The 24,097-nt window shown below is 44.9% G+C and overlaps 1 protein-coding gene across 3 annotated transcripts in view; it reads right to left on the bottom strand.

The window, feature by feature from the left end:
* LOC126259450 (probable cytochrome P450 301a1, mitochondrial) overlaps positions 1–24,097 on the bottom strand; it is a 301,288-nt gene that overhangs the window by 104,443 nt on the left and 172,748 nt on the right. For all 3 annotated transcript variants that reach the window (XM_049956269.1, XM_049956271.1, XM_049956270.1), the window contains exons 5-6: positions 19,938–20,054; positions 19,770–19,846 (exon numbers count right to left, since the gene is read on the bottom strand). In XM_049956269.1, coding sequence (XP_049812226.1) covers positions 19,770–19,846; positions 19,938–20,054 — 194 coding nt within the window. The remainder of the gene's footprint in view (positions 1–19,769; positions 19,847–19,937; positions 20,055–24,097) is intronic.

Genomic DNA, 24,097 nt, shown 5'->3' with positions numbered 1-24,097 from the left:
AAATTCATGTCAAATTTTAACGTCTATAGGTCCTTGGCGGGGTAATAAATGTAAGCTTCCAAATCAATGCACCCAAATGGTACAGCCATTTACATCACATACAGTGGTACCCAAAATTAATGCAACGAACCTCTGTTTCTCTGTCCTGTGTCTAATTTACGACATAATAATACAACTGTCAACAGGTGTCCGTAGGATCGTGTTCTGCAAGGAAAATGGCACGCCAGCAATGACGTCAGTGTATCTGTCATACGGGGTAGTGTTTGGCGGATAGTCCCACATCCACAATCGCTGTGTATATAGGCACAGACGGTGCAGTATGGCACAGAGAAGACGCCTACCAGACTCTCTGCGGTGTTGAGTCATAGGAAGAATGGAAGTAGGACAGTCGTAAATTGATGTGGCCCGGTACCTTCATGTAAATCGTTTTTTTTTTTTTTTTTTTTTTTTTTTTTTTTTTTTTTTTTTTTTTTTTTTTGTTTCTCGGATGTAGTGACAGTTTATACAGACCGAAACTGTGTCCCGAAGACCAATTAAGGACCGACCACGTGAGACATCAGAAAGACAAAACGGTTATTTGGCTGTAAGGGCAAGACGGTACCGTCTGGTAATGCACGGCAACTGGCATCTGACCTCGCAGCATCCACTGAACGTGTTCTATCGAGGCACACGGTGTACAGGTTTCGACAGAGAAGACTTCAATGTCAGAGACCAGTTGTATGTGTACCTCTGACACGTCTTCACAGAAGGGACCCTTTAGAGTGGAGTGGTCAACATTCCACGTGGATGGTCGAACAGTGGGCCAATTTTCTTTTCACAGACGAGTCCCGGTATGATATGGAAAGTGATTCTCGACGGATTCGCATCTAGAGGGAGCTTGAAACACGATTTCTGGACCAAAACATCGTCGAAAGAGACCGATATCGAGGAGGAACCGTAATGCTGTGGAAGGGGGTATGTTGACTACTCGAACACCTCTGCGTAAAATTGTATGCACGAATCGGCAAGGTTCAGATGCCGTCAGGTAACGTGACGACATCTCGGGACCTCATCGTGCGGTTGTTGCGAGGTCGTGTGGGCCCAGACTTTGCATTTATGGACCATAAAACGAAATTTGTGGTAAGGTCTTATGGGACCAAACTACTTAGGTCATCGGTCCCTACTTAAACTCACTTACGTTATGGACAACACACACACCCATGCCCGAGGGAGGACTCTAACCTCCGACGAGGGCAGCCGCACGGACTGTGACAAGGCGCCATAGACCGCGCGGCTACTCCGCGCGACTATGGACAATAATGCTCGACCTCATAGAGTACTAGTGGTTGATGTTTTCTTGGAAACAGAAGATGATAATGCACGCTTGACGTGGCATGCTCGCTCTCCATATTTGAATCCAACAGAACATGTGTGCGATGCACTAGAGAGACGGGTTGCATCACGTCAGCATCCACCAACTACTCTCCAAGACTTGCGAGCAGCTCTGCAGGAAGAATGGGCGTTATTGTCTCAACATGAGATTGATGATATCATTCGCAGCATGCTCCGACGTTGACAAGCTTGTATTACTAGCGGAGATGGTCACGCTCAATACTGAGCTCATTAACCAGTTGTTAATGTGTCTGCAAATCAGTTAAGTTAGAAAAAAAAGAAGAACATTTCTGGCTATCGTTATACGTGTTACAGTTGTTCACGTTCTGTATTCTTTAAATTGTTTCTACACTGAAGAACCAAAGGAACGGCTACACCTGCCTAACATCGTATAGGGCCCCCGCGAGCACGTACAACTGGCGCAGTACGACGTGGCATGTACTCGACTAATGTCTGAAGTAGTGCAGGAGGGAACTGACACCATGAATCCTGCAGGGCTGTCCACAAACTCGTAAGAGTACGAGGGGTTGGAGATACAGGGTGTTTCAAAAATGACCGGTATATTTGAAACGGCAATACAAACTAAACGAGCAGCGATAGAAATACACCGTTTGTTGCAATATGCTTGGGACAACAGTACATTTTCAGGCAGACAAACTTTCGAAATTACAGTAGTTAAAATTGTCAACAACAGATGGCGTTGCCATCTGGGAAACTCTATAGTACGATATTTTCCACATATCCACCATGCGTAGCAATAATATGGCGTAGTCTCTGAATGAAATTACCCGAAACCTTTGACAACGTGTCTGGCGGAATGGCTTCACATGCAGATGAGATGTACTGCTTCAGCTGTTCAATTGTTTCTGGATTCTGGCGGTACACCTGGTCTTTCAAGTGTCCCCACAGAAAGAAGTCACAGGGGTTCATGTCTGGCGAATAGGGAGGCCAATCCACGCCGCCTCCTGTATGTTTCGGATAGCCCAAAGCAATCACACGATCATCGACATATTCATTCAGGAAATTAAAGACGTCGGCCGTGCGATGTGGCCGGGCACCATCTTGCATAAACCACGAGGTGTTCGCAGTGTCGTCTAAGGCAGTTTGTACCGCCACAAATTCACGAAGAATGTCCAGATAGCGTGATGCAGTACTCGTTTCGGATCTGAAAAATGGGCCAATGATTCCTTTGGAAGAAATGGCGGCCCAGACCAGTACTTTTTGAGGATGCAGGGACGATGGGACTGCAACATGGGGCTTTTCGGTTCCCCATATGCGCCAGTTCTGTTTATTGACGAAGCCGTCCAGGTAAAAATAAGCTCCGTCAGTAAACCAAATTCTGCCCACATGCATATCGCCGTCATCAATCCTGTGCACTATATCGTTAGCGAATGTCTCTTGTGCAGCAATGGTAGTGGCGCTGAGGGGTTGCTGCGTTTGAATTTTGTATGGATAGAGGTGTAAACTCTGGCGCATGAGACGATACGTGGACGTTGGCGTCATTTGGACCGCAGCTGCAACACGGCGAACGGAAACCCGAGGCCGCTGTTGGATCACCTGCTGCACTAGCTGCGCGTTGCCCTCTGTGGTTGCCGTACGCGGTCGCCCTACCTTTCCAGCACGTTCATCCGTCACGTTCCCAGTCCGTTGAAATTTTGCAAACAGATCCTTTATTGTATCGCTTTTCGGTCCTTTGGTTACATTAAACCTCCGTTGAAAACTTCGTCTTGTTGCAACAACACTGTTCTAGGCGGTGGAATTCCAACACCAGAAAAATCCTCTGTTCTAAGGAATAAACCATGTTGTCCACAGCACACTTGCACGTTGTGAACAGCACACGCTTACAGCAGAAAGACGACGTACAGAATGGCGCACCCACAGACTGCGTTGTCTTCTATATCTTTCACATCACTTGCAGCGCCATCTGTTGTTGAAAATTGTAACTACTGTAATTTCGAAAGTTTGTCCGCCTGAAAATGTACTGTTGTCCCAAGCATATTGCAACAAACGGTGTATTTCTATCGCTGCTCGTTTAGTTTTTATTGCCGTTTCAAATATACCGGTCATTTTTGAAACACCCTGTATCTTCTGAACAGCACGTTTCAAGGCACCCCAGACGTTCTCAATAATGTTCATGTCTGGGGAGTTTGGTGGCAGCGAAAGTGTTTAAACTTAGAAGAGTGTTCCTGGAGTCACTCTGTAGCAATTCAGGACGTGAGGATTGTCGCATTGTCCTGTTGGAATTTCCCAAGTCCGCCGGAATGCACAATGCACATGAATGGATGCAGGTGATCAGACAGGATGCTTCATCTGTCAGAGTCGTATCTAGATGTATCAGGGATCCCATATCACTCTAACTTCACACGTCCCACACCATTAGAGAACCTCCACCAGCTTGAACAGTCCCCTGCTGACATGCAGGGTTCATGATTCATGAGGTTGTCTGCATGCATATACACGTCCATCCGCTCGATACAATTTGAAACGAGACTCGTCCGACCAGGCAACATGTTTACAATCATCAGCAGTCCATTGTCGGTGTTGGCGGGCCCAGACGAGGCGTAAAGCTTTGTGTCGTGCCGTCATCAAGGATACACTAGTGGGCCTTTGAAACGCGTACGTTTTCATTACCAGCGATGGCGAGGCATGACAGAATCTCTGACCAGAGAGTTGTTTATCGTTTATAGTCTGCGCTTGACTGCGCGAGAGTTCAGTTGCGTGTAGCGAGTCGGCGGGAACAGTTGCGAGTGGCACTCTGTCGGCAGCACTAGTTGCGAGTTGTACTTAGTCGGAAGTTGTGTGTGAGGAGTCGGCGGGCGTCGACATGGGTCTCTGGTCACGATTCAGGACGAGGTATATTGTTATCGAAGGTAATGAAGCAGCATTGCGCTCAGCCAATAACATCTGTTAATTGTAATTAATTTGTTCAAGAAATGCCCCAATAATAATTTTGTTTTCAAAGCAATCGTTTTTAAGAAAAGAATCATTCCAATTGAAACAATATTTCCTATGCTTTTCCTCCCAGAATCAATTTATCAGATTAATTATTGCACAGGGCCTAAGGTCAGCGATGCTGCCCTATTATTGTGGGTTTAATGATTAATGTTCATTTCTTAATTTTTGTGTCGAGTTTACATTTGGGTCATTATTATTCTATAATTTTTGTGGGGACTTAACATTTTTGCACATTTTTATTATCATTGAGTTTTATTACTGTGGGAAGCTAACATTTGCAATACTATTGAATTCTTTTCATTTTCATATTTTCACTGGGAGGTTACACCTTCGGCTCCGAAAGCCCATGTCGATAATTTTTCGTTGAATGGTTCGCACGCTGACACTTGTTGATGGCCCAGCTTTGAAATATGTAGCAGTTTGCGGAAGGTTTGCACTTCTGTGGCGTTGAACGATTCTCTTCAGTCGTCGATGGTTCCGTTCTTGCAGGATCTTTTTCCGGCCGCGGCGATATCGGGGATTTGATGTTTTACCGCATTCCTGATATTCTCGGTACACTCGTCAAATGGTCGTACGGGAAAATCCCCACTTCATCGCTACCTCGGAGATGCTGTGTCCCATCGCTCGTGCGCATAGTATAACACCACGTTCAAACTCATTTAAATCTTGATAACCTACCATGGTAGCAGCAGTAACCAATCGAACTGCGCCAGACACTTGTTGCCTTATATAAGCGTTGCCGACCGCAGCGCCGTATGCGCCTGTTTACAATCTCTGTATTTGAATACGTTTGCCTATACCAGTTTATTTGGCGCTTCAGTGTACTATCATACGTTTACACTATTTTGTGGCGAGATAAACGTAAGCTTGCAAAATTTCCGTTTGTGTATTTTAAGACTCGCACATTCACTCATCAAAACTTACAGGCTATTTCCCGTTGGCCTAGAATCATGAAATTTGGCAGAAAGGAAGGTATCACTGTACAACCAAAGTAAATAATTCGAAAACTGCAAAATTGTAATTGTCTCACACAAAAAACTTTTTGGCATTCCCTCATCTGACTCTCTGTCTGTTTGTCCGTCAGTTAAACCCCTTTTTGCCACAAGTGGGTAGAGGTCTCAAGTTGAAATTTATGTCATGTGCAATGGTCGTGTAATAAATGTATGCTTCTCTAAGTCAATGCAACAAAAAGCTACGGCCATTTGGGTCATGTTTCGATACTCGCAAACACTCTCAGCAAAACCTATAGGATAAGTCTCGCTATTCTACAATGATGAAATTTGGCAAGAAGTAAGGTTTCACAGTATAAGTTGCTATCCGACGTCAAACCTGAAATTAAAACAATCGGTAGTTCTGCATTCAGGTTAATTGGGTCGCAATGGTAGAAGTCAAACGTCAGGCAAGGAATGACCTTATTCATCATGAGACGTTTCGGAATTTATACATCATCTGACACCCGGTGTAACGTGTACTTTAGATATTCAACTATTGGTTGGCCCTGTGTTGCTCATGAGAACAGTGTCGTGAAATAAAACTTTAAACTTCACGAAATACAAAATTGTAAATAAGGAAAATGAATCTAATTAAATGTCAAAGGAAACTAATTGTGTGCTCAATGAAAACTGTGTAACTAAAACTCAGTACCGAAGTACAACATTACGAAGGCTGCGTGATGTGAAGTGCAATGTTAGACTTGGAATATCCACAGAAATAAATTATTGCCCTACTCAGGAGAAAATAACTGTATGAAATTACCAACACTGTTCACTGAAAATTAATCTCCCACAAATACGACATCCGACAATCCCGACTACACATTGTTTGCTCAAGAATGCAAGGTGAGAACTGCCTTGAAAAAAGAGTGACTTTCCTGTTGCTCAACATGTTTTTCGTATCTGGAGTACTGACGTCCCGAAAGCAAATACAAATCGGCAGATACAGCAACTATAGGAAAATCAACTTTTTTTCTTTTCAGTAACAATCTGTGAGTTCGTGTGGCGTAAGGTGCAATGCACACACGACAAAATACTCAAAACTTTACTGTGAATCATGGAGGCGGGTTTCACTTTAAAAAATCATTCTTGAAAAATTAGCCTCTGATTACTGACAAAAAGGACTGTATAACGTGAGAAGAGTCTAATAACTGCGAAATTCTCTCGTTACAAAAATTACAGACATCTGAACCAATTGCGTAATTTGTGACATAATGAAAACAAAGAGATCAAATTACTACTAATTATAAAAGTTATTAGTTATCTATGGAATGAAGATTTCTTTCAATTAATAGTTCTGACAGACAATCATTTCATTCTTGTGCACGCCTTCGTTACTTTTAAAATTCCTCCAAAACCTTCTCGATGAATAAAGTATTCCAGAAAGTTCATCTCAGATTACAAATAACAGATCTCATACTCTGAAAAACTCAACTGCTCGCTACTATTACTCAAATAAGAACGCCCCAGCGTTAAACAGCAGACTAGTACGTCAACAACAAATAATACTTAACACAGAGTGAAGGATCTTATTCACTTCTTCGGCAAGTTTCGTCAAGAAACAGTAGCGCAAAGTTTATAAACACACGCAATAACAAACATTTAGAACTGTTTCCATAAAGAAGCGCTCGATAGCATCGCGTTGCCCCTGAACTCCAATTCAGATTTCATAGAAAATGATAATTAAATGCGTAATAATTATTCACCGATGGAGCCACACTGCCCGTCGAAAATCATGCTGCCGTTTTTAAATTAAAGATTTTCCAAGAACTTCAAAGTGGATTTTTTCGATAATTTTTGACAGCTGCACCGAATTTCTCTGGAAAACTGTTAAAAAATAATGACCGAAGGGAGACTCGAACCAGCGATCACCACTGTCGAACGGTACCGACAGAGCCATGCAGCCATTCGAAAACCGTTCAACCATTGCTGAGTTAGTGTAAGTCGGGGACTTCAAAAGTCGAATTTCTCGAGAATTTTTTAGAGTTGTGTCGTAATGCTTCGATAGTTTCATGTTTAAGTTCTGAACTTCAAATACCATACATACAAAAAATTATACAAAATTCGATTGGTTTGAAATCCCACTGTCAGATTAGAAATCATATGTTTCTGCTGAACACCGATTCAGACCATCGGTCACAGTGTCGTTTTAAGGTAGCCTAAAATTTATAGCACGGAAATATCCCGTGTATACGGTAATAGTAGATGGTGACTTTAACCTAAGCAGTATAGACTAAAAAAGCTACGCATATTTTATCGGCAATAGGGACAAACAATCTTGCGAAATATTACGGAACACTTTGTCTGGCAACTACTTAGAACATCTAATCGGACACCTCACATCTCCTAGCTGCAAATAGGCCTCACAATTTCGAAAGTCACCAATGAGAGACAGGTTAGCGACCATGATACTATTACAAGAATAGTGGTCACCAAAGTCAAGAAAGTCATGAAACAGCCAGAAGAGTATTTGTCTTTGGTCGAACAGACAGACAGTTCCTCTCGACTTACTTAAAGGACGGAGGATGAACTTTTAGTTTAGATCTGTCTACCTCAGAACAAACGTGGTTAAAGCTGAAAGACGTTATAAACCTCAGTCTAGATAACGTACGAAGCAAGTAAAATAGTGAAGCAATAAAAGTTTAATAGTATCATTAGAAGACTGCCGCGAAAACAAGTGTTGCAATACTCTCGTTACGATAGAGGCTTTAGTGAAAGTCATGCATGAAACCTACAACGGTTTTCAGCCAGATCCTGGAGAAAAAAAATTACACAATTCTAAGAATTTCTTGCCTTTTGTAAAGTCAATATACGAGTCCAAACATTGCATTCAGTCTCTCAGGGTTCCGTCTGGTGTTTAAAGGGAAGACAGCAGGCAGAAAAAGTAAATAGAATATTCACAATACATTTACATATGAGGATACAGCCGTACCAACATTTGACGGCGGCACAGACTTATAAATAAGAGCTATTGATATTAGCATCCTCCCAGAAAACAATTAAGATGATTTAAACCTGTCAAGGTATGAAGTTCTGACGGAATTTTAGCCAGATTTTACGTTGATTACACTTCAGAAATACTTCCTTCCATAACTAATATTTGTTGAAAATCTCTCCCGCAGTGAATAGTCCCACGTGACTGGATAAGAGCGCAGGTCACTCCGGTTCACAAAACGGGTAAAAGTTAAGATGCACAGATTTATATACCAGTTTTCCTAATATTCGTCGACTGCAGGATCCTAGACCACATTCTATGCTCAAACATCAAAAAGTTCTTGGAGGAGAACGATATTCATTCAGAGAATCAGTATGAATTCGTATGAAACACAGCTCACTTTATCCATACACATCTTATAAATAATAGGTGCACGTGAACAGGTTGACTTCGTTTCCCTAGATCTGGGCGTTTGACGGTGTTCCGCATCGTTGACAGCTAACCAAGACACGATTGTGAGCAGTATCTTCACAGATATATGATTGAGTCGATCGATATTTGACTAGTATTGTAGAGCCCAGTACGTTGTACTGGGTGGCAAATGTTTTACAGAAACGAAAGTAACACCGGGTATGCCACAAGAAAGCGTTACATGGCTTTGATTAATCTCAGTGTGCATAAATCATTTACCATACATGACCAGTAGCACTATAAGATTGTTCACTGATGAGCTGTCGTCCTCAGGAAAGTATCGGCGCTGAGCGATCATAAGGAAATGCAGACGGACTTGTACAGAACTTTCACCTGATGTGCTGAATGACAGCTCTCCATAAATGCAGATGAAGACATATGAACATTTCGTACATAAAGAACAGTGTCACCAGAACGGCGAGAAAAAAACGCCTTTACTGCGTCAGTCACTTGTTGACAAAGAAACAGAATCATATACACTCCTCGAAATGGAAAAAAAAACACATTGACACCGGTGTGTCAGACCCACCATACTTGCTCCGGACACTGCGAGAGGGCTGTACAAGCAATGATCACACGCACGGCACAGCGGACACACCAGGAACCGCGGTGTTGGCCGTCGAATGGCGCTAGCTGCGCAGCATTTGTGCACCGCCGCCGTCAGTGTCAGCCAGTTTGCCGTGGCATACGGAGCTCCATCGCAGTCTTTAACACTGGTAGCATGCCGCGACAGCGTGGACATGAACCGTATGTGCAGTTGACGGACTTTGAGCGAGGGCGTATAGTGGGCATGCGGGAGGCCGGGTGGACGTACCGCCGAATTGCTCAACACGTGGGGCGTGAGGTCTCCACAGTACATCGATGATGTCGCCAGTGGTCGGCGGAAGGTGCACGTGCCCGTCGACCGGGGACCGGACCGCAGCGACGCACGGATGCACGCCAAGACCGTAGGATCCTACGCAGTGCCGTAGGGGACCGCACCGCCACTTCCCAGCAAATTAGGGACACTGTTGCTCCTGGGGTATCGGCGAGGACCATTCGCAACCGTCTCCATGAAGCTGGGCTACGGTCCCGCACACCGTTAGGCCGTCTTCCGCTCACGTCCCAACATCGTGCAGCCCGCCTCCAGTGGTGTCGCGACAGGCGTGAATGGAGGGACGAATGGAGACGTGTCGTCTTCAGCGATGAGAGTCGCTTCTGCCTTGGTGCCAATGATGGTCGTATGCGTGTTTGGCGCCGTGCAGGTGAGCGCCACAATCAGGACTGCATACGACCGAGGCACACAGGGCCAACACCCGGCATCATGGTGTGGGGAGCGATCTCCTACACTGGCCGTACACCACTGGTGATCGTCGAGGGGACACTGAATAGTGCACGGTACATCCAAACCGTCATCGAACCCATCGTTCTACCATTCCTAGACCGGCAAGGGAACTTGCTGTTCCAACAGGACAATGCACGTCCGCATGTATCCCGTGCCACCCAACGTGCTCTAGAAGGTGTAAGTCAACTACCCTGGCCAGCAAGATCTCCGGATCTGTCCCCCATTGAGCATGTTTGGGACTGGATGAAGCGTCGTCTCACGCGGTCTGCACGTCCAGCACGAACGCTGGTCCAACTGAGGCGCCAGGTGGAAATGGCATGGCAAGCCGTTCCACAGGACGACATCCAGCATCTCTACGATCGTCTCCATGGGAGAATAGCAGCCTGCATTGCTGCGAAAGGTGGATATACACTGTACTAGTTCCGACATTGTGCATGCTCTGTTGCCTGTGTCTATGTGCCTGTGGTTCTGTCAGTGTGATCATGTGATGTATCTGACCCCAGGAATGTGTCAATAAAGTTTCCCCTTCCTGGGACAATGAATTCACGGTGTTCTTATTTCAATTTCCAGGAGTGTAGTATGGGATTGGAAGATTAGTGGTGGACACCTCGAGCATGTCACATCATGTAAATATTTGGTGTTTGCAAACTGAACTGTAGATATTTTGACTTCTTGGTTGAATTTGGGGACGAATTCTTTTCGTATGAGGGAGGAATTGTAGAGGAGAAGGGGCTATTTTTAGGAAATACGATGCGAAATTGTGATTAGTGTGTTTCAGTGCGTGATGCGCCAGCCTCACGGCAATCGGTGGACGAAGGCCGGCCGGCGCGCTATGCAGGTGACACAGTTTTGCAACGAACGTCGGTATGTGTGTACGTGCGCGGCAGCCATTAGAACCCAGCATTAGAAGAATTACTCAGGCGCAGGCCACGTGTGGCGCTGTCGCATTAGCCAATTCATCGAGAACCTTCTTATAAACACGCCACCGGCGGATTCAGCAGCGGTCTGCACTATTTAAGGGCATCAGAGGTGGGCGTCGGCATTCGGTTCGACTGATTGGGCGTTCGGTCGCTGTCACGTCGTCGTCATCAGTGACGCTGTCTCCGAGGACTGGCCGGTGGAGGGCGTTGCCCGCTGCTGCACCGGCGACTCCCGGCGTCGTCACGAGCCGCCTCGTCTGCAGGAGGTGCGCTGGGCCGAGCCTCATGCCGCTAACCTCCTACCGCCTGTGCAGCCGCTGACCGAGCGCGGCGTAGCCTTCCCTGGGCTGCGTGCATCAGCACATCTCCACCCCGACACGAGCGGTGGGGCTGAGCTACCGGAAAATGGATTGGGAGAACCAACAATAAAGAGGAAGATTGCTAAAAACAGCCACCTTCTTCTACCCAGCCACGCCCTACAACCCCGACCACGTTACCCGCTCCGGTTATCCTATTACAATTCCCTGTAAGTCAGTAGTACATCCAATTCTGGAGGAATATTCCAATGCCTCGAATCCTTATCATGTAGCCATGATAGCAGACATCAAACGAATTACGGAACATACTGCCAGGATTGTAAGAGGTCGGTTAACAGCTACAAAAAATGTAAAAGTAATGCTTGGGGAACTTAAATAAGAATCCTACAAAGAAAACGAAAAAGTTCCATGTGATCTTCAGATTAATTAATTAATTCAAAGAAACTGTGTCTGAAGAATACAGCGTGGCCATTATTCAACTACCATCAAATATCTCGTGTAGAGATCATGAGAGTAATAAGAGATTACGGCACCTGCAGAGGCATATAATCATTTTTCCCTCGCAAAGTGTGCGAATAGGGTGTGATCCAAAAATCGATCATACTGGCACGGATTACCGTTCGCACCACCCCCAAGCGAAGCAAAACTGCATGCGGAGTGTACACTGACTGACAAAAAAGTGAAGCACCCAGAAGCGAGGAGGAAACGAAATCAAACTTCCCGCTGCGAGGGGGTATCTGATGTTATTTTAGTGATTACAAAATTGAGTCAAACTTACGAAGAACTTGACAGTTTCGGTCCACTTATCTATATGACGTGAACTCCCTCTGGTCTTGATGCATTCACTGATACAGTTAGGAATGTTGTCATAAAGTCATTGTATCCTCTCCTGAAGCAAGATGACCCATTGATATCCTGGATATTGTCATGGGATGTAGTTGACGTCCGAATTGATCCCACACAAGTTCGTTCGGGGATATATCTTGTATCTTGCTGCCCATCGGAGTACCTCAAAGCATGCAGAAGTGGGCCTCGCTTCACGAGCACCTCCCATAACGCGCAATTCACACAATGAGCAAAACAAATTGTGCAAAAAGACTCGCTTAATGAGCGATGTTTCGCTTGATGGGTGACGACGATTTGGTGTGACGTCACGAGCGCATTTGAATTATTTTTAGTATGTTCTACAGTCGGGGTTTAGCGCTCTTTCTGCTACCATCTTAGTGCATCTTGTGATCACACACTTTTCTGAGCTTGTTTTCACAGAGCGTTTTTTGATTGCAGATTTTAATAACCTTCGTAGAAATGTCCCCGAAGATAAAGCTGCAAGAAGAAAGAAAAAAGAGAAAGAAAATGACCTTAGAAATGAAACGTAAAATCATTGACTAACGCGAACGTGGTGTGGGCGTTGCTGATTTAGCACGCGCATACACTCGGTCTACATCAACTATTTGCTCTATCCTCAAGATCAAGGACAAAGTTAAGGAGATAGATGCTACAAGAGTATCTAAACAACGGTTTTGGATTCTGGACGATGTCGAAAGGCTGCTCCTTATATGGACACTTCAAAAGCAAATGCAAGGTTAACGAGAACATCGTTTATGATGCCATCCTCACTAAGAAGACGCAAGAATCATCAGCGACCTAAGAAGTGTTTAACGGAAGCCATGAGTGGTTCAAGAAGTTTAAGAGGAGAACCTGCGTCCACAGTGTTGTGAGGCACAAAGGCAGCAGACAACTTCATCAGCAACTTCAAGATGCTCGTAGATTCTGAGAGTTATCTACCGCAACACGTTTTTAATTGTGACGAGAAAGGTCTGTTCTGGAAAAAGATGCCGAAACGAATCCTTTATAACAGCAGAGGAGAATGCATTGCCTGGTCAGAAGCCAATAAAAGACCGTCTCACATTGTTCCGTACCAATGCCAGCGGCGATTACGAAATTAAACCGCTGCTTGTTTACCATTCAGAAACACCGCGAGTCTTCAAGAAGTGTAAAGTCTAAAAGAGCAGGTTAAACGCGATGTGGAGATCTAAAAACAAGGTTTGAGTGACACGTGATCTTTTTTGAGATTGAATCAATGAAGTTTTCGGCCCTTCGGTGAAAAAATATTTGCTTGAGATGAATCTGCCACTCCATGTCTTGCTTGTTAAGGACAACGCTCCTGTCCATTCTCCAGGCCTTGAAGAACAATTCATCAAGATCCCATTTCTGCCCCCCAACACCAGCAAATTATTTCTAACTTTAAGAAGCTCTACACTAAGGCACTGTTCAAGCGTTTGAGTTGACTGAAGCTACCAATCTTACTCTCAGAGAGTTTTGGAAATATCACTTCAGCATCATGACCTGCGTCAAGATGATCGAAAAGGCATGGGAAGGGGTTACCAAGAGAACTCTTACTTTTGCTTGGAAGAAGCTTTGGCCCAAGTGCGTTGTCGAATGTGACTCTGAGTATTTGATTCAATACCTGTGCAGGCTGTAGTCAACGAGATTGTGTCTTTGGCAAAGAGCATGGGACTAGAAGTCGACCGCGCAGGGTAGCCGTGCGGTCTGAGGCGTCTTGCCACTGTTGGTGCGGCTACCCCCGTCGGAGGTTCGAGTCCTCCCTCGGGCATGGGTGTGTGTGTTGTCCTTAGCGTAAGTTAGTTTAAATTAGTTTGATTAGGGTGTAAGCCTAGGGACGGATGACCTCAGCAGTTTGGTCCCTTAGTCCTTACCACAAATGTTTGCTGGAAGTGGATAACAATGACATCAATGAGCCTGTGGAAGACCACAGCCAAGAAATGACCACCTAAGAGCTTATGGAGTTGTAATGGGTTCCACAGCAGGAAGTTGTAGAGAGTTCTTCAGAGGAGAAGGAGGAGGAGGCGGTAACAGCAGAGGAGCAATCTTCTGGCGCTATAAGAGAAATGCTGAAAGCATGGGAATCGGTTGCATCGTACACTGAAAATCATCACCGCAATAAAGCAGTGGCTACGCACGCTACAAATGTATTTGACGATAATGCTGAGTCGCATTTTCGCCAAGTGTTGAAGCGTCGCCAGAAAGAAGTAAAAAAAAAAAAACTAGTTATGTTTGGTGAATAATACAGTACGTAATACTGTAGGTATAATTTTCTTTGAATAAATGGCACGAATAAGATAATACTTTTAGTACTTTTTCTGCATGGAATGCATTAGCGTATCTTACATTTATTTGTATGGGACAAATTGTTTCGCTTAACGAGTGTCTCGCACTGCGAGTAAGATAATGGAAGGAATTATGCTCGCTCTGCGAGGTTCCACAGCAGTTCCTAGAAGAATGCTGTGCCCCTGGCTACTACCTGCAACGCAGTCACCAATCATACGATGGTGTACCACAGGTTGCAGCAACTCTGGCCCATTAACAACACTCTCTCTGGAGATCAGACGAAAACAGTCGGCGTCAACAGACAAACACTGGGTAGCTTTAAACTGAACCTCCAGCCTCATCGCCATAAGTATAACCACCACCGAAATCAGCACTACCATCATGGTGCTACACCGCTTCCGTGAGACACGTGCAACCGCCGGTATATTTCATCCGAACACAACACGCAGCATCGAGTTGTCTACTGGATCGCGGACTTCGTCCATCCCCAAGCACACTCCGCTTACCAATGCCTACAGCCTTAAAGATTTTGTCAGTCCTCGAGCGACTCCCGCTCACTGCCACCACTGACTTCATGGGCTGTCAGCCTGAACCAAGAAGTGCAACTCACATCTCAAGAAATAGTGCTATTATACTATTAGTGCTATTCATACTTGCCCAGAGTAACCTTCCACACCTGTGCAACGCTTTGGAGTGTTGCTGATATTTCTCAGCATTTGTGTGCTCTCAATGCTCACTGTCCCTTTTCAGTAGGGCACTGCAACATTCAGACGTCTTTGCGCAGCTCCTGCTTCGTTTACAGCGGCTAAAACACGAATACGAGCTTCTCTCATAGGGGTTAACCCACTCTGGCATTGCCCTCACCCTAACGCCGACGACACAACTGGGTTGAAGCCACTGGCTGCCTTCCTCACATGGTTGGAAAAATACTTCATGAACTTTACAACTCATGATTTCACTCAGCAATGAGTATTTCCTTACCCATGTGCAGATCTTGCTACCCTGTCCTGTTTTTACTTGCAGGCTCAACTCAGTGCCTATTATGACAATTTACGTGTTCCTGCACACACTCACCATTCTGAGGCACCATCCTCAACGCCAAATTTTTGTGCTCCTCTGCAGCTCCCTCAATGCCCCTGACGTCACTTTGGTGCCCACTTCTCCAGTTTTCCATGCACATGCACTCATTTCACAATCCGAATCATCCTCTACAACAATCATCAGCTCCCTGCCAGTACTACCTCCTCCTCTACACACAACCAGAACCTCTACCACTGTCACCTCTGTCACCAGCACCTCCGCCACTGATACCACCACAGCCAGCCCAAACACAGCTGGCACAACTGCAACTGGCCAACCACAGCTGGCTGAACTGCAGTCATCCCAACTACAGCCGGTTCTACCTCAGTTGGCCCAACCTCAGCCGCCCCCATCACAGCCTCCAACACCACCGTTCCCACCGGCGTCCAGCCGTTCTTCATCTGTGCAGCCGCTTCAGGTCACCAGCTGAACTTCTCTCAGCCTCTGATTCTGCTCTCCTGGAAATTTCGACTCCAACTTCAACCACACTGGGTCCTGTCTCCCTCGCCAGTTTTGGCTGCCTGATCAACCTTCCATGACAAATACACTGTGTCTCCATTGCCATCTCCTTTTCCATGTCTGACCAGACCCCTCTATCTCAGTTGCATCAGACTCCTGCTTTCAGCCAATGCTCCCCGGCTCACAGGCACACATTCTAGAGCCACCTCCTTTCAGAAGCCACTACTTCGAGATGCGTACATCTCTCCTTTAGGGGGAGAAGGGATGCTGTGTCTCCTGGCTACCACATGCAATACAGCCACCAATCATACATCGTGTTTTAAGCTGCCATAGCTCTAGGCCACTAATGATGCTCCTTCTGTAGATCAGACAAAAATAGCCTGCATCAACAAACACACACTGTGTTGTTTTCAACGAAATTTCCACCAGCTGCCAAGGTGCTGTGTGGCACCAACCTCGCCAACAGATGCATAAGCATTACTGTAAACAACACTGCCATCATAGCACTATCACACTTCTGAGCCTTACGTGCCTCTGCCGATATCCGTCCACTGGGTGAATGCTTAGGTCACCACCCAACCACTTTGCAGTCAGTTCTTCACACTTGAGGCTTGTGCTGGCTGCACTCAGCAGCTCATCAATACATGTACATCAACAAGACCACAAGGAGAATTTGACTGCAGCAGCGCTCATGGTGTACATCCACTCTTGAACACCCCGTCACCACCGCCACCTATGGCCCCAAAGCCTCCTCGAGTACCCTAAGCTCTCTGTTGCCTGTATCCTCACAGACTTCATCCAATTGTCAGCCTTAACATAATAGTGCAACTCACCTCTCAAGGAATCGTGCCATTGTATTCTGATGATTATACTTAATAAACATATAGCCCTTCTTTGCTATCTAACAACTTAAATTTCAGCATCTCCCCTTGGTCACAAACACGACAAAAAATGGCACCATGATACTGTTGCATGAAAGGTAACATTTGGCGATGCACAGTGTCTGCGACATACCATTGTGCCATCAGAGTTCCCCGAGTCACTACCACTCATGGCTTGAAATCATAGCTGGCCATGTGGCCGAGCGGTTCTAGGTGCTTCAGTCCAGAACCGTGCTGCTGCTACGGTCGCAGGTTTGACTCCAGCCTGAGGCATGGATGTGTGTGATGTCCTTAGTTTAGTTAGGTTTAAGTAGTTCTAAGTCCATGGGCTTGATGACCTCAGATGTTAAGTCCCATAGTGCTTAGAGCCATTTGAACCATTTTTTGAAATCAAGCCCAACAGCTCCTCACACCACAATGGTCATCCAGAATAGTGCAGAACTGCGATCTATCCTGAACATATTATGACACCATTCATCAGCAGCCCATGCTCATCAGCTGCAGTACCACTCAAAATGCAGCCATTTGTGCTGTGGTGTTAACAGGAGCCTATTCAAGGGACCTTAATTCCCAAGACTGGCTGCTGGTAGTCTCCGACCAAAGATGTGGGATTACACAGAATCTTGCAGAGAGGCTATTAGTTGTTCTGGACAGGAAGATGCGGATGTGAAGGGGCTACAATATGCTTGGCGCACAGTATGGGGACATTCCCTTGTGGTGGTCAGATGTGGTCGACTGGAAACATGTATGTCTGCCCTCAAGTTCCCATGCAGTCCAACATCAGGCCACTATCACATCAAAATGTCCCATAAATCTGGATACCGCTCAATTCGACCACACAGCCAAACGGAAACCCTCAATGAGGCTCCTTTAAAACTCAGTCACATGCTGATAACGCTGTATCATATACAAGTACACGACATCTCAAAAATGTTTCAAATGGCTCTGAGCACTATGGGACTTAACGTCTGAGGTCATCAGTCCTCTATAACTTAGAACTACTTAAACCTCACTAACCTAAGGACATCACACACATCCATGCCCGAGGCAGGATTCGAACCTGCGTCCGTAGCGGTCGCGCGGTTCCAGACTGTAGCGCCTAGAAGCGCTGGGCCACTCCGGCCGGCCGCGACATGTCCCTATCCTTTACAGTGATCATTAAACTTTTGACGCTGTTTACGCCCCTTACATATCCTATAAGGAATTGCACCTCTTAATCACTTATATATACTGAAGCGCCACATAAACTGGTTTAGGCATGGATAATCAAATACAATCATACGTAAACAGTGTGAATACGGCGCTGCGTTCGGCAACGCTTATACTGTGTAAGGCAACAAGTGTCTGGCGCGGTTGTTAGATCGGTTACTTCTGCTACAGATTTAAGTGAAATTGGAACGTGGTATATAGTGGGGGCACGAACGAGGGGCCACAGCATCTTCGAGGTACCGAAGAAGTTGGGATTTTACCATACGACTATGTGACGAGTATACCGTGAATATGAGGAATCCGGTAAAACATTAAATCTCCGACATCACCGCGGCCGGAAAAAGAGCCTGCAAGGACGGGAACAACGGCGACTGAAGAGAATCATGGAACGTGACAGAGGTGCAGCCCTTCAGCAAATGCTGCAGATTTCAATGCTGGGCCATCAACGAGTGTCAGCGTGCGAACCATTCAACGAAACATCATCGATATGGGCTTTCGGAGCCGAAAGCCCCCTAGTGTACCCTTGATGATAGCAAGACTCAAAGCTTTACGCCTCGCCTGGGCCTGTCAACACCGACATTGGACTGTTGATGCTTGGGAACATGTAGCCTGGTCGGACGAGTCTCGTTTCAAATTGTATCGAGCTAATGGACGTGTATTGGCATGGATACAACCGCAAAAATCCAGGGACCCTGCATGTCAGTAGGTGACTATTCAAGCTGGTGGAGGCTCTGTAATGGTGTGGGGCGTGTGCAGATGGAGTGAGATGGGACCCCTGATACGTCTAGTTACGACTCTGACAGGTGACACATTTGTAAGCATCCTGTCTGATCACCTGCGTCCATTCATGTCCATTGTGCATTCCGACGGACTTGGACAATTCCAGCAGGACAATGCGACACCCCACACGTCCAGATTTGCTACAGAATGGCTCCAGGAACACTCTTCTGAGGCTAAACATTTTCGCTGCTCTGAGCACTATGGGACTTAACTTCTAAGGTCATCAGTCCCCTAGAACTTAGAACTACTTAAAACTAATTAACCTAAGGACATCACACACATCCATGCCCGAGGCAGGATTCGAACCTGCAACCGTAGCGGTCGCGCGGTTCCAGACTGTAGCGCCTTTAACCGCTTGGCCACCCCGGCCGGCTTTTCGCTGCTATCAAACTCCCCAGACATGAACATTATTGAGCATGCCTGGGATGCCTTGCAACGTGCTGTTTGGTAGAGATCTCCACCCCCTCGTACTTTTGCGGATTTATGGAGATCTCTGCAGGTTTCATGGTGTCAGTTCCCTGTCGAGTATGTCACGTCGTGTTGCGGCAGTTCTGCGTGCTCACGGGAGCCCTACACGATATTAAGCAGGTGTACCAGTTTCTTTGGCTCTTCAGTGTAGCTGCCTGTGGTGTGTACGTGCGCGAAGTTACATTGACATCCGATGATATTTTATGAGTGCTTCGCTTTTTACTGTAAGGCATTGTAAATTGCGATTCAGTCGGATTGGTTAAGAAGCAATTTAATATTCTGCATCAGTACACCGCGAACGCAGAAAAAAAAAAGTATCTGAGGAACAAACTCGAAGCAAATTTTCAGGGGGAAACTATGACTGAAGAATCACTCCTTTTCCGCGGCTTCTCAGCAGACGAGACAAAGTTCTTCTTTGCTACGTTACAGACACAGGCACTGTTCCATTTAGAGCAAAGAACATTATAGAGATACTCACATTCTAGTGCCCACTTGTTCAACTCATTCAGGAAGTCGGAAGGCATCTTCATATTCTCATCTCTGATAGCGAGCATTCTGAAAGAATGAAGGAAAAAGATAATGTAGACCTTGACTAACACAACACTGTTACTCTGCTTCTAGCACTCGTGTCACCGACGGCTCTCACCTGTCGGTGAAGTCCTGGGCGACCTTGTCGATGGAGGGAACGTACAGCTTGCTGGAACGCGGCTGCATCATGGGCTGGTTGACTCTCCTCCTGAACTCGTACCACTGCTCCCCCTGACTGCAACAGCACCACACCACACCACTCATCAGTTCACGTACGAAATATGTCGCCACTATGTAGTTCTACTGTAGAGAGGTTCACGACAGAGATGCTGGGCTGTGTCTTAAGTAGGGGATGACAGAAGCGAAAGTAGCATCTGGCGTAGTCCGTACGGCCGCTGACGTTCACGGTATGTTGATTTGTGCATTCTTGTTAGAGGAAACGAGCCAACGGCCTTGTCGCAGTGATCACATCGGTTCCCGTCACATCACCCAAGTTAAGCGCTTTCGGGCTGGGCTTGCTAGCACTTTGGATGGTTGACAATCCGGTATGCCGAGCGCTATTTGCAAGCGGGGTGCACTCAGCCCTTGTGAGGCAAACTGAGGAGCTACTTCATTGAGAAGTAGCGGCTCCGGTCTCGGAAACTGACATATGGTCGGAAGAGTGGTGTGCTGACCACATGCCACTCCATATCCGCATCCAGTGACGCCTGTGAGCTGAGTATGACACGGCGGCCGGTCAGTACCGTTGGGCCTTCATGGCCTGTGAGTTAGTTTTGTTAGAGGAAATTACACAAAGGAAAAAAAACTCCAGCAAAACGACGTTGATAAACTCCGAATAATTTACAAATTTCACGTGTAAATTTAGTCGCGTCAAGAGAGCACACCTCAACGGCGATGAGATTGTTCGTAGCGTTTTCTCTGAATAGCATATGTAAGACAATTTGTTTCTCATTCGTAGAGTTTTCTCTGAATTGCATATGTAAGACTATTCAATTACCTGAAAATTAAAAAAGGTGTATTAGTCTTCTTCCATTCCCCTTCATCGAAAGTCGATGACTGTTCAAGCCAATGCGTTGTGGTTATCTGGTCTCATTGTTCAGTGACGCATGACCATGAAACTTTAATAAAATTCTTACACTATTTAAATGTAAAACTTAACACAATCGGACTTTGATACTGACGAAGATAGGTTCTTTCTCTTTTTTAATAGGCCTCTGAAAAATACTGACTCATTAATAATGTTTTTTAAGATTGGAATTAAGGTGTTTCAGGTACTGCTATGAAATAAGACACTGCTTCGCACTTAAATACATAATTATTCAGTAAGCAGGCTACAGATCAGAACGTACATCATGCTTCCACAACAACACGATAGACAATACAATAAGTAAATTTCCACGACACAAGAGAAGAATAAAATATTTTCTTGTTAAAAAATAAATGATAAATTCCGTAAGCAGCTTCTGAGGCTCTTTATAGAGATCTTTGGTTTCTGCAGTTTTTAGATATCTCGTAGATAATTCTATCACACTTATTTTCTTGGATTTAAAGAAAGCAATGTTGTCATATGTAGAATAGCAGGTAGATAACACCTGCAGCCTTATGAGGACCTTCGCAGACGACGTAGCTGTGTACAGCACAGTGACGTTATCAGGGACGTGTTACGAAATACCGAGTAACGTCCAGCTGATCAGCGACTAATGAAAAATATTGCTGCTGACCTTGAGCATATGTAAGCTAACTAGATAAAATATTTACCACCTACTAAAAAGAGCACACTGGTCCTGTGGAGTATTGCAGAAGGTGTGAAGCTACTACAAGCCGGTCACGTGGCCGAGGGATGGCCGTTATCGCTGAAACACCCGGTTTTCGGTTTTATTGCTTTTTCTTTCACGCCAGTTTAATCTGACTGTTGAAAGCGCTCAAAATAACCGATTTCTGAAATAACCGATTTTCGGTTATTTATTCCTATTATTTCCTGTAGTAAACGTACAAATCGGACAACGACTGAAAAACTTTTGCTCTCTCAATTTCAAGATACATTAAATCACAATATCAAATTAAATAGGCAAATAAAAGAAAACTTACTCCGTCCACCGATCACTTCTTTTCTCGAAAAGTAATAAGTGGTTGAATGCTACCAAAAAACACCAGTATTTGCCCATTGATTCTAATTTCTCGAAACTATGCTAAAAAAATCACGTTGTAATCGGTGATCATACCATATTTAGGCATTACAAATATTCATTGCTAAAGGGTAAAAACTGATGCCAAAAAATCTGTTTTTCGTGTTAATTTGCAGGTTTTCAAGGCCTACAAGCATATAAGGTAATTATGCACACACGGGCGATCAGCTACTTTCTATTTTTATTGTGTAGTGTGAATGAATTGTTAAGTTTTTAATTTATTACTCTTACCATAATTTCCTTCCTCTTTTATTACTTCATAGAAATGGCAGACAAATCTTTAATCTTCTAAAGTAAATAAAGTATTGTATTTGCTTGCTATGTTATTTCGTAAAAACATTTCCAGACTAGGGTTGGTGCCACTCTGCAATATAACGGATGTCCGGCGACGACAACGACGAACTAAATACACAGGGTGTTTCCGTAAGAGCGTGCAAAAATTTAACATGGCGTAGAGGATGCTCCCACTGAAGAATTTGAGATAGGGAACCTGGGGTCGGAAAAGCCAGCTTAAGCAGATAATAGGAATTAAATCGCAGTATTGTGTACTTTTTTATTTACGTTAGTTACAGTTAACTGCAGATCCCGTCACTGACACAATGAACGTACCATTTGTACTGTATCTTACGAAATGTGCTGAAACTGACGGCCATTAACCTCAATGCCAGCATGACATCGGCGAACAAGTTTCTGACGCGCCCTGACGAATATCCCTGATGTCACATAATAGGCAGCTAAAATTCTGGAAATTAATACCGTCTCCGTATCCACTGGGGTCTCATACACAAGTTACTTTAGATATCCTCATAGGTAATAATCTAGGGGGTTCAGGTCAGGTGACTTGGCAGGCCATGGAATAGGATCTCCCCTTCCAATATAGCGACCAGGAAATACTTGCTAGTAATCAGGCTCCTCTTCCTCATTTCCTTGCAGGAAATAAAGAATGTACACGTAAATAAACAGGATAGTATTTGTAAAACTTTACGCATGTTATTTGTAAATAAGATGGAAAACAGTAATCTAGACCAAGCGGGAGACAAGTTTACTTCCATATCTCCTTAAGCTGGCTTCTCCACCCCCAGGTTCCTCACCTCAGATTGTCCAGTGGAACATCCGCTATGTCCTGAAACATTTTTGCACGCTCTTACGGAGACAGCCTGTAGATCAGGTGGGGGTAAGTCTTGCAAACAGCAGTACACGCGTACCTTTAAGCCACGTCAAGCGTCAACAACGGCATTGTTGTCTCAGCCATGCTGTACGATTCTTAGGCCGTGTGTTTGTTGCTCGTTTCTGTCGGCATTGTTATTAAAAGATCGCTGATAGCTTTTCCTATTTTCTATAATGAAGCAATATTTCAAACCAAAAGTTTATTTAAAAACGAAAAATCTTAGCACTGCTGCTACTTCTAATTGATATTTCGATATTTTTATTCGATTACTACTAGAAAATAGTAGTAATCAAATAAAAATACCGAAATATAGTATAGATTTAAGTGTCAGGAAGTCGTTTCTGAAAGTATTTGTATGGAGTGTAGCCATGTATGGAAGTGAAACATGGACGATAACCAGTTTGGACAAGAAGAGAAAGAAGCTTTCGAAATGTGGTGCTACAGAAAAATGTTCAAGATAAGGTGGGTAGATCACGTAACTAATGAGAAGGTATTGAATAGGATTGGGGAGAAGAGACGTTTGTGGCACAACTTGACTAGAAGAAGGGATCGGTTGTTAGGGCATGTCCTGAGGCATCAAGGGATCAAGAAATTTAGCATTGGAGGGCAGCGTGGAGGGTAAAAATCGTAGAGGGAGACCAAGAGATGAATACACTAAGCAGATTCAGAAGGATGTAGGTTACAGTAGGTACTGGGAGATGAAGGAGCTTGCACAGGATAGATTAGCGTGGAGAGCTGCATCAAACCAGTCTCAGGACTGAAGACCACAACAACAACACTACTAGAAAATAAGAAACACCTATTATGACCGAGACTAAACAAATAACGAAAAATGCCAGTTATTCAGAATTAAAATACCGGTCGGTATCGGTTTTGATCGGTCGGTTTTTCACATCCCTAATGTGATCCTCCACCACAGACTTG

Source organism: Schistocerca nitens, chromosome 5 (genome assembly GCF_023898315.1).
Source record: "Schistocerca nitens isolate TAMUIC-IGC-003100 chromosome 5, iqSchNite1.1, whole genome shotgun sequence".
Lineage (NCBI taxonomy): Eukaryota > Metazoa > Arthropoda > Insecta > Orthoptera > Acrididae > Schistocerca > Schistocerca nitens.
Note: the sequence above shows the minus strand (reverse complement) of the source record. Positions and strands in the feature narration are given on the sequence as shown.